Source organism: Grampus griseus (assembly GCF_964374135.1).
Source record: "Grampus griseus genome assembly, chromosome: X".
NCBI lineage: Eukaryota > Metazoa > Chordata > Mammalia > Artiodactyla > Delphinidae > Grampus > Grampus griseus.
Window position 1 is genome coordinate 61430985 of NC_138999.1, and position 12273 is coordinate 61443257.

Genomic DNA, 12273 nt, shown 5'->3' on the forward strand with positions numbered 1-12273 from the left:
GGAACCTAAAGATCTCTCGAGCCACACAATATTTTTTTGAAGGGAAAACAAAAGGAAGGTAAGGAAATTAACAGTTATTGTAGACTTGATGAAACAATCATCATGCTTGGTACATAATGATATTATCTAAATGGAAAAGGAAACAAGATTTCATGATTAGAATATTTAATTCTGTTTTTTGTCTAAATACCTATGTGCTTCTAGAGAATGCCACACTCACTTATATCTGTGATTCTATGTTTAAATAGGAAAAAAAAGACCAGGGACAGCATTATGAGGATAATAAAGAACACCCTAATGGTACGAATTGCTCAAAGCTAGAGAACAGTAGAAGGCAAGGTAACTTCAGGATAAAGCACTGAGGTACCATATTTGAAACTCTGTGTAGTTGTTTTGGGGGATGGGGATAAGACTTCTCTAGACTCAGAGCCTGCCAAACCTGGACAGCTCCCTTTTCTTCCTCTCACACTCATGTCTCAAAAGTGGTAATCATACTCACAAAGGAGAAGTCCAGGCCACCTCACTGACTCTTCTGTTTATTCCCCCTCTGTGGGACTGATAATCTGTCTGGAGGCCAATAACCTGAATGGGGCCTCAGCTGGCTTAATGCTAAGCACCAGGGGCAAACATGTACCCTATTCCTGCTCCTCTAGTACTGCTAGATATGTTGAATTGGGTTTATAAGAAAATGAAGGTGCCATTTGGTTCATTCCAGCTTACAAGTATTGTATTTGTTGAGTTTGGGGGGCAAAAGCCTAGTTAAAAAAGTGCTACTCTGCATTCCTTTGCCATTATCTTTTGTGTATTTTTCTACCTTGGGGACCTCATGGTGTTGTGCTGCTGTGGTCTGGGGCAGGATATGCAGGGTATGGTGATTACAGAGTCCCCTGGACATAACACCATCTTGATTACTTCTAACTGAAAACAACAAAGATTCTCCAGGAAAAATATACAGAGGAAGAATAATAGTGGACTGACAAAAGTCCAGGAAAACATATGTGGTCATCTATTCATTCATTAATAAACATTTACTAAGCACTTAAATGGTAAGGTACTATGCTAGGCACTAGGGATTTAGAGATGAATATGTTAGTCTCTCCCTCAAGGAGCTCATAGTGTAATGAAAGTGACACACACATAAACTCATTATAAAATAACCTGTTAAGTAAATAAATATATGCACAGAACATTGTGTGATCACCCAAGAGTGACACCCATCTAGTCTGGAGATGGCAGGGGGAAGTTTCAGAAAAGGCTTCCTGATGTCTAAGGTGAACTTGAAAGAATGAATAAGTTAGCCAGGAGAAAGAAGGGAATAGGAATTGGGAAAGCCATTTTAGGTAGAAGATCCAGAATGATCATAAAACATGAAAATGGAAAAGTATGTGTTTGTGTGTTTGTGTGTGTGTGTGTGTAAGAGATGGGGTGGGGACTACATACATTTCCATATTGCTGTAGCATGAAACACCTTGCACAGTGGAAAAAAACACACAAAAAACAAACAACCCCCCCCATCAACCACCAACAAAATGAATCTGGAAAGGCAAATAGGGGTTAGATCATCATGGAGAGCATGTGTGTCACTTTAAGGAACTTGTATTTTATCCTTGGGTAATGATTTCCAAATTGCATTCTCCTGAGCCTCAGAGTTCTGCAGAGGGCAATGCAGTTGGTAGCAGGAGTAAAGGGGACTAAAGGAGAGGCAAATGAACAACACTCTGGGGTCCCAGGGCTACTTTCAACCCCAACAACTCAGCTTTTTGTTTATGTTTTATCAAGTATGTAGAAAATGCTTATTTGGTACCACCTATGTGCTAGGTACTGCCATATGCTAGGGATACAAAGATAGACATGATCCTTGGAGAAAATGACATTGACACTGAGTCTTGCTAGAGAGCTGAATAGGAGTTATTCTGGTAAAAGTGAAGGTAAAACTAAGGGAGAAGCTGTTCCAGACAAAAGAAATAGCATAGACAAAGACTCAAGGGCAACAGAGAACAAGGCAGATCTAGGAATAATAAAAAAAAGTTCTTTATAGTAGGAACATGGAGTGTGAAGCAGCAGTGGTGAGAAATGACGCTGAAGGTGGGGTCAGGGAGCAGATCATAAAGAGCCTTGTAAGCCATGTTAAGAAAGTTGGCAATGGGAAGCCCCTGCAGAGTTGTAATCAGGGGAATAGCATATCCAGATCTCCGTCTTAAAAAGAACATATTCATGTTGATGATTAAAGAATAAGCTGATATACTGTAGTGGACCTACACTGAAGACAGGGAGACCACTTCAAAAGTTATTGCATTTAAAAAAAAAGTTATTGCATTAATGCAAGGAAGAGATGCTGACTACTTAGATTAGGATCATGACATTGGTACTGGATAAACTAGATGGATTTATGAATTATTTAGAAGGTAAAGAAATTGGGACTTGTTAACTGAACGTAGGAGATGAGAGGGAGAGATACTGAGAATGATTCTTCATGTGTTTATTTGTGTAACTGAGAGAAAAGTGTGCCATTTACTGACATAGGCAAATAGGGAGAAAAGCAGGCACAGATGATGTAGAACTAGGAGAGTGCAGCTGATTAATTTTGGACATGTTGAGTTTAAAGTGAATGTGATATATTCAGGAGTCATTAGCATAGAAAGAGATGGGTCAAGGAGAATATATAGAAAAGAAGAGAAAAGGACCTAGAATATAACCTTGAGAAATTTCAACATATAAGATATGCGCAGATGATGAAAAAGCCTGGGGGCGGGAGTGAGGGGTTCTTGTCTCATGGCTTATATGTCCTCTATGGTATAGGAGGTGAGGTCATCTTCTGAGAGGGGAGAAGTTAGGAGGCAGGAAAAGGGAAAAGGTGAGGAATGGGAGGAAGCTGAGAGACAATAACAAATATTCTGAATAATGAGAGCAGTGGGCTACGGACAAAACTCCCAGAAATACCAACAGTTAAGGGGCAAGGGGAAGAAGAGGAAGCCCAGAATGAGACAGAAAAGTACAAAACTTAGGTTGAAGGAGAGCCAAGGGAGTATGGTATCACAGAAGACATGTGAGTTAAGAGTTTCCAGAAACATAAACAACAAATGAAACAGAAAGATCCTCTAAGAAGTGGATTGAAAAATATCTACCGAGTTTGGCAATAACTTAAGCAAAATCACTTTCAGAGGAATGATAAGCTAGTTGTAAATGAATGCAGAATGAATGAAATGTAAAGAAGTGGAAGTTTGGATGAGAAAGGAAGGATAGGATAACTAGAGGGAGATGAACATGTCAATGTATTAAAAATCAGAACCAACAGAGAAGAGTTTGAAGATAGGAAAGAGTAGGTTTCTATGAAGGCTAGGGAAGAGGATAGGATCAAGCATCAGAGGGAAGAGTTGGTGCTGAAGAGGAGAAAAGACAGCTTTTCTGAGACTCAAGAAAAGGAGGCAAGGCTGGGTGAAGATATAAGTAAGACTGTAGTGGGGGGGGGGTTGGGAAATTGACAAAGATCAAAACATTAAGATTACCCAGCATAAAGTAGCAGGCCAAGAATGAGGTTGAAAACAAGCAGTGGGGTTGAAAACAGAGAACGTGTGGAATAGTTGAGGAGAATGAAAATGCTGACTAACAGTAAGAACAAGGACTGACAGGAGGCACTGTAGGCCTAGTTAAGTTGGAGACTGTGGATTTACAATGCTACCACTCTGCTCATTTGTGTGATTTTTTTTTTCTAAAAGATTTTAGCAGGCCAGGTACAGGATCAGAAAATATAGAGAGTAAAACTGATCTGGGGCTGTGATTTTTCTGGTGGGTGTAGCAGAAGTTTGGTGTGCTGGTAATTAAGAGATTTAGATGACCAACCGAAAGGTAGGGGAGTGTAGACTAGGAGAAAATAGACACAAGTGTAATGGGTCGGGGGGAAGAAAACTGAAATAATATGCAGTTATGACTGGTGATTGGGACTTTTGGGAATGGAATATCTGAGGTGAAACAGTTCTAAAGTTTCGTCCTAAAAGTGAGTGGAGTAGAGGCAGAGGGAAGGGTCACTAGGGTTCTAGATATCCAAGAATTTTGAGGCTAAAATATTAGATGGCACTTACTCTGATGCTGAAATCTAGTACTATGGTAGGAATTGGGGAAGAAGAGGAAGGCTATGAGCCAAGCCTCAAAGTCTCTAATGAATGAATGAGAGTAACCAGGAGACCAATATAGCCAGATGGCATAAGTTTCAAAGGAGAACAAGCTTTCTCATGGGAGGGGAAGAGTAATGGTCTTTTATATAACGTTCGCTATGTACAGGAATACCTCAGAGATGTTGCAGGTTTGGTTCCAGACCACTGCAGTAAAGCGAGTATAACGATAAAGCGAGTCACAAATTTTTAGTTTCCCAGTGCATATAATAGTTATGCTTATAGAAAACAAACTTATGGTTACCAAAAGGGGTAGCAAGGTGGCAAGGGTAGATAAATTAGGAGTTTGGGATTAACATATACACACTACTATATATAAAATATTAATAGGTAAACAGCAAGGATCTACTGTATAGCACAAGGAACTATACTCAATATCTTGTAGTAACCTCTAATGGAAAAGAATCTGAAAAAGAATATATATATATATAAAAAAGAATATATATATGTATATATATATATATATATATACACACACACATACACACAACTGAATCACTTTGCTGTACACTTGAAACTAACACAACACTGCAAATTAACTATACCTCAATTAAAAAATAAATAAAACCAAATGAAAAGAGTTATGTTTACACTATATTTTAGTCTGTTAAGTGTGCAACAGCATTGTGTCCAAAAAAACAATGTAAATGCCTCAATTAAAAATACTTTATTATTGGGCTTCCCTGGTGGCGCAGTGGTTGGGAGTCCGCCTGCAGATGCAGGGGACACGGGTTCGTGCCCCGGTCCAGGAGGATCCCACATGCCGCGGAGCGGCTGGGCCCGTGAGCCATGGCCGCTGAGCCTGAGCTCTGCAATGGGAGAGGCCACAGCGGTGAGAGGCCCGCGTACCACAAAAAGAAAAAACAAAACAAAAAATACTTTATTAGTAAAAAATGCTAACAATCATCTGAGCCTTCAATGAGTCATAGTAGTAACATCAAAGATCACTGATCACAGATTACTATAACAAATACAATAATAATGAAAAAGCTTGAAGTATTGCTAGAATTATAAAATGTGATAGAGACACGAAGTAAGCAAATGCTCTTGGAAAAATGGTGCCAACAGACTTGCTTGACACAAGGTTGCCACAGACCTTCAATTTGTAAAAAACACAGTATCTGCAAAGCACAATAAAATGAAATACGCCTGTACATTGATAAGCAAAGACTACCTTTATGACTACCTTTATCCTATCCTACCACATAGGATGCCAAGTATAAGAAGGTTTAGAAAATACTAAGGATTATTTTCTATATAGAATCAACTCCAATGGAGGTTGGGGTTGAAGTGGAGACATTTCAGAGGAGCTTCTCAGGAGGACCTAGTACCACATTGGATAGCGTTTCTGGGGAGTCAAAAATCACCTGGAGTTTTCTACCCTAAGAGAGTAGCATAATAGTGATGTCATTGAGAGAGTTAAGGAAGGTGGTAAGATTTGCTTTTCTTGGGAGAGGTAAAAGAATAGGATGGAGACAAAAAAAGGTCAGTTTTGCATTTGAAGTATAAGTGATGAAAATGTTGTGTATATATATTGGGACTAGACTTCTTAAAACGTTTATACAGCTTAGCCCAGTGTTTTGCATAGAGTAGATAACCTCAAAATTTAAGTTGATTGCTAGGAACAAAAAATAAAGATTTGGAGTACTCTCTAAAGAGGTAATAGTTGGAGCCATGGAAGCAAATGTATTATGGAGGAGGCAGCCCTAGCAAACACATGCAGGGTATAAATACAGAAAGACAAGAGTATAAGACTAAGTACACAACCATTAGGAGGATATGAGAAGAAAGAAATACTAGCAGAAAAAGCACAGAAGGAATGCTCAGAACAAAAGCAGAGATAATCAGAAGGCTATAATATCATCATGGTGAAAAGAAAAGAGTTTCCAGAAATAAGAAGTATTAAGAGAATCAGATAACATCCTTTGTTAAGCATTTGTTCATGATTAAGATTAACAGAAATCTTGAAACCAAACAGAGTCAAGTTTATTCTATACATTTTGAAGCCTAACAAAATACATCATAAAGGATAAAGTCATCATTTACTGGCCCAAACCAGACCTTTAATGTTAAATTTCTGCTGCTGGGAATAAGAATACATACCTTGAACCACAACATCTGGCTTTGGTACAGTAGAAAACCTGCGATTCAGGGGGTCAATTTCTCCAGGAGCTAAAAATCCCTAAAGAAAAACCATAAAAAGACATATTACTATATCTCCAAAAAAGCTAATGTTTGAGGAGAAACAACATACCAGTGCCAAAACCCCGTACCATAACATGTGAGAGGCATGTATGGAAAGGAAACAAATACCTTTACTGTATGAAAATGTTTGAACTCCTGAATTCACATCCAAATTAATTTTATCTGGAGTTAATTTCTAGTGGCTGCCAAAAATCATTTTTTTGGAAATAGATGGGGTATAAAAGATAAACAGAAAGTTTTCTAGTTATACCTCCACTTTCTCTGGATGCACATGATTAGACAATCAGATCACAATGCTTCTAATCAATAATTTAAGTCATTAGTCCTGTTGCTTTCATATTTACGCATATGCTTGCTATGATTTCTGCTTAGCAGATATCTTTTGACTTGACCTGAGTTTCTGCCTTTGATGAAATGCGATGAACTCACCCACTCAGCCCTTAAGAATACCATTCATCTCCTCATTTTTTCATAGTATTAATTTATTCTAATTGAATGAGAAAGTCACCAGGTAAGGATTATTTTAAACAAATCATTCTGCCCATTACTGCTACATTTATAATAATGTCAACTAAAGATAAACTTTATGCTGTACGCTTGAAACTCAGTGATATGTCAATTACATCTCAATAAAACTGGGACAAACAAAACAAAACAAATAAAAACAGCTCCAGAAAGTAAACAGTTATACATAAACAGGTCGAAGAGTATGGCTCAGAAAGGAAAGCTAAGTCCCACCCTAGATCCTCTAGGAGCCTGGGTTATAGCTTACCTTATATAATAACTTAAAATGGGGAAATAGATTTTTCAGTAAAACTGGAAAACTTTGAGAAAGGGAACCCTTCTTATGGTTCAAAATGTCACAAATAAGCTGACGTAAACTAAGAAATTCCAAAGTGCTTCATTAAGAGCTGTCTCAACAGAGTTTAATATAAGGAACATTTAAAGGGCCCCTTATCAACAAACAAACAAATAAAAAACTATGATGCTCCCAAACACTTGTCATGGTACCTAAAATTATCTTATCAGTTTATTTAATTAAAGAATGAAACATTATGTTGCTTGGAAAAGTTAGCACTTAAATCCATTATAAGTCATTACTATCCAAGCACAATTGCATTTGCAGTTACCAGACAGGCACTAGGGGGCGTTTTGAAAAGGAACTATCTAGGGTCTGATCCCAGAGCAACTTCAAGTACAGTACCAAGGTAGGAACCCCTGGGCAAGCATGACGGACATAGTTGCCAGAGGGAAAGATTTTTGCCAAGGACTGGCCATGCTCTCACTCTAAGAATCTGGAGGAAAATCTGTAATTAAGGCAGAATACAAAAGGCAAAAGATATATCCTTCAGATTTAATGAGCTACTCACAAATCTGATTGTTATGGTGACTAAAGCAGAAAAATGGAAGAGCCTTGAAGTTTCCCCTTACCTCTGCCATCAAGCTTCCTAAGATGTATAGAGACTGACCCCACATATGAGGCAGTTTGCCCATGGGGACTCGGTCCACAGTGTGAGGATTTTGATATTCTTCATCAACCTAAATAAATAAATAAATAAATAAAGAGATAAAGGAAAAGAATAGAAGGTTTAGGGCTTCCCTGATGGTGCAGTGGTTAAGAATCCACCTGCCAATGCGGGGGACACAGGTTCGACACCTGGTCCAGGAAGATCCCACATGCCGCGGAGCAACTAAGCCCATGCGCCACAACTACTGAGCCTGCACTCGAGAGCCAGTGAGCCACAACTACTGAGCCCGTGTGCCGCAACTACTGAAGCTCGTGCTCCTAGAGCCTGTGCTCCACAACAAGAGAAGCCACCGCAATGAGAAGCCCACGCACCGCAACAAAGAGTGGCCCCCGCTCACCACAACTACTAGAGGAAGCCCGTGCACAGCAATGAAGACCCAATGCAGCCAAAAATAAATAAATAAATTAATTAATTAAAAAAAAGAATAGGAGGTTTAAAATACTAGACAACAAAAAGCCCGAGTCTGGATTGTGATTCATACTCTATAAAACAGTCATATATGCAATGCACTGAAAAGTCAAGCACTATGACTACAGTCTAGGGCAGTGCTCCTCTAACTGTACATGGATACACCCCACCTAAGGATCTTGTCCAATGGCATATTCTTACTGAGTAGATGTAGGGAAAGGCCTGAAATCTGCATTTCTAACAAGCTCTCAGGTTATGCTGCTGATGTTGCTAGGAGCTTAGTCCACTCATCCCCACCAGCATGGAATATTGCATCTCTCCCCCGGCTAATGCTCTTTTGCAATGAAGAAGAGGAATAATGGTAATTTGAACTGGCATTTTGAGAAAATGGAGACATACTTCATTTTCCAAGCCTGATCTACTCAATTAATCCCAGATGACTAGCCTCAAAGCAGAAAATATCAAATACTGAGAGTTCACACAGAACATCACTCTAGTTCGGCTTACTGATCTCCATATCATTCTCAACCTTAAAGTTTGATTTTTTTAAAAATCAATCTCTGAACAACTCATTTTATTTTTTTAAATTGAGGTTTGGCTGACATATAGAAAGGCCATACATATTTAACATATGCATCTTGATGAGTTTGAGGACAAATATACACCCGTGAAACTACCTCTATAAGATATGATCTTGCCCTCGTCTTGCCCAGTAACAGTGTCATAACTGAGTCTGCTTTGTAAATATACTTTCAAAGGAATAAAATCATATTTTAATTGTTCTATACCTAAAGAAAGACTTTAGAACATTAAAATCAGAAGATTAAAAATTATTTGACTCAAATAAGGCAGTCCTTTTGAGGTGCTGCTCCTCTTCTCCCAGCTCCATGTTATGGCACCGTCCAGCTTACCTTGTCAGGAGGAACACTGTACAGCTCCGGCAGAAGTGGGACTCCATTTTTGCCTTTGATGAGGACTGCTTCAAGAGCCTCTCTGTATTCTTGAACCTGTAGAGAAAAGAAAAGGGGAACAAAATTCATAGAGTTCCCTTTGGGGATCTAGGGAGGGTTGTAGCCAAAGAAGGTCCTATTGCAAAGGGGTATATTCACCTAGTGAAAGGAAAGAAAGGGAAGTAGTATTTACTAAATGCTGATGGAGGCCAGATACTATGCTAGGAGTTTTGCATACTTTTAACGCATTTAATTTTTTTTAACATCTTTATTGGAGTATAATTGCTTTACAATGTTGTGTTAGTTTCTGTTATATAACAAAGTGAATCAGCTCTATGTATACATGTATCCTCATATTCTCTCCCTCTTGCGTGTCTCTCCCACCCTCCCTATCACACCCCTCTAGGTGGTCACAAAGTACCGAGCTGATCTCCCTGTGCTATGTGGCTGCCTCCCACTAGCTATCTAGTTTACATTTGGTAGTGTATATATGTCAATGCCACTCTCTCACTTCATCCCAGCTTACCCTTCCCCCTCCCCACGTCCTCAAGTCCATTCTCTACATCTGCATCTTTATTCCTGTTCTGCTGATGAATAAATTTAATTTTAATAACCATCCAGGTGTCTGTAATTAAAGCCTTTTTACAGGGAAATTAAGGCTCAAGGAGGTTATGAGCTTCTGAAAGATCATACAGCGAGTACAAAGATGAGCCCAGATTTGAGCCCAAGTCAGCCTGCCTCCACGTACATGCTTCTACCCACTGTGTACTACACTGAGTACAGCTTCTTGACTTTACATGTAATTGCTTTTAAAACTGTATTTTCCCTGTCAAATTAAGTTTCTATTATGATCAAGTTTACATTTTTTTGCTTAAAAATTTGCTGTAGATTAGTAATAAATAAAAAGCGAAAAAAAACCCCACTATAATTTATGGTGGAAAAACTATATAGTCAGTTCTGCTATGATAGTTGTTTTGAAAACACAAATTTGTTCCAATGCATTTGATATATTACAGAACAATTTGAGCATAACATGAATTTCACATCTGCTTATGCACAATTTCAACCTGAGAAGGCACTCAGCTGAACTGAGTCGTGTAAGAATACACAACACACACACATGCACACACCTCAGAACCATGAACCACAACCCATCCACATGTGGTGTTACAACTTTCCATCCAATTTCAGATAACTCTCCTACCACTCCCGAGCTGCTCCCTTCTCATGGCCGACTTGGCTGCATGGCTCTGTGCCTTCCCTTCTATTTAATTTCCCCTTCTATTCCCTCCTTGCCCTATTTTTTTAATTTTTCCTCTGTTTGATATTATTTTTTTTTCTTTTCTCTTATGCTATCTCTCTTTTCCTCTCTTCCTCTGGCATGTAGGGTGGTGTGCACGGGAGCCCTGCAAGTGAGGTGGTAGGAACATGGTTGCACATATCCACAAGAAAACTTCAGGTGTTTTTCAAGGTACAAGTGCCATATCTTTGTGGTATTTATATATTTCTTAACCATTTAACGTGTATAAGGCTGTGGTACTGTTTTTTTCAATTATGAGAAAACCAAACACTAAAATAAAATTATATTTGAAGTATAAAACAACAGTTAATCTGAATTTTTAACAATGATATTAAATTTTAATACACATTTTAATAGCAGCATATTTTATACACATGATCTCTAATTTAACATTTCATTCTTGTTGAACATTTAAATTACGACCAGACTTAATTTGTATGAATGTAACAGTGATGAGCAGCGTTGTATCTAAATGTATGCCACCCTTGAAATAATTTTCTCAGAATATAATTTTTGAAAGAGTAATGAATGAATGTGTTAAAGCCATTAATGCCTATCTGTGGTACTGTTTTTATTAGGTTCCTATCATTTTGTATGTATTTCTGACAAACTTTTTAAGTGTTTTCCCCAACCACATTTTCCCATAAGCCCTATAGTTTTTACTTCTCAAATATGCAGAGCATGGTGATTTTTAGGGAACACCTATGTGTCTTATTATAGCCAAATTGACTGTACCATGCACTTATCATATGTCTTCATCTGTGAAATTCAAAGAATTTTAGGGCTATCCACTTCTTCAATAAAGAAAGAAAAACTATTCTCATCATATGTACAGGCATACCTTGTTTTATTGCACGTTGCTTTATTGTGCTTCACAGATACTGCTTTTTGTTTGTTTGTTTTTGTTTTACAAATTGAAGGTTTGCAGCAACCCTGTGTTGAGCAAGTCTATTGGCATCATTGTTCTAACAGCATTTGCTCATTTTGTGTCTCTGTGTCACATTTCTGGGAATTCTCAAAGTATTTCAAAGCATGTATCAGCAAAAAGATTATGATCCATGGAAGGCTCAGATGATGGTTAGCATTTTTCAGCAATAAAATATTTTTAACTAAGGTATGTACATTGTTTTTTTAGACATACTGCTATTGCACACTTAACAGAATGTAGTGTAAACATAACTTTTATATGCACTGGGAAACCAAAAAATTTCATATGACTTGCTTTATTGAGATATTTGCAATATTTGTGCTGCTCTGGAACTGAACCTGCATATCTCTGAGGTATGCCTGTACAGAGAAACTGAAGAAGTCAATGACAGTACTTGGACTACTCAGTGGTCAGCAGCAAAGCCAGGAAAAAAAAAGAATAAATAAGAATCCAGGCCATCCAGCTCCTTTTTTCCCCTGAGAGTTCAAAACACCTGAATATGCTTTGTACTTAGTTGGCACATTTAATAAATAAATCTTTCTTTGAGCAAGCACAGTTTTTGAGAAACAATTCTGTGGAATTTGAGAAGGACTGAGAAAAATGGTAGAATCAAAATAGGGTGGTCAAGGGACTTCCCTGGTGGTCCAGTGGGTAAGACTCTGTGCTCCCAATGCAGAGGCCCCAGGTTCGATCTCTGGTCGGGGAACTAGATCCCACATGCATAATGCAACCAAGAATCTGCATGCCGAAGCCCGCATGCTGCAACTAAGAAGCCCGCATGCCA

General features: G+C 38.4%; 1 protein-coding gene across 4 annotated transcripts in view; it reads right to left on the minus strand.

Annotated features, from left to right (window-relative positions):
• The window catches only part of PHKA1 (phosphorylase kinase regulatory subunit alpha 1), a 130984-nt gene that overhangs the window by 80288 nt on the left and 38423 nt on the right, over positions 1–12273 (minus strand). For all 4 annotated transcript variants that reach the window (XM_082681284.1, XM_082681285.1, XM_082681283.1 and 1 more), the window contains 3 exons: positions 9223–9318; positions 7806–7913; positions 6273–6351 (listed from right to left, as the gene is read on the minus strand). In XM_082681284.1, coding sequence (XP_082537410.1) covers positions 6273–6351; positions 7806–7913; positions 9223–9318 — 283 coding nt within the window. The remainder of the gene's footprint in view (positions 1–6272; positions 6352–7805; positions 7914–9222; positions 9319–12273) is intronic.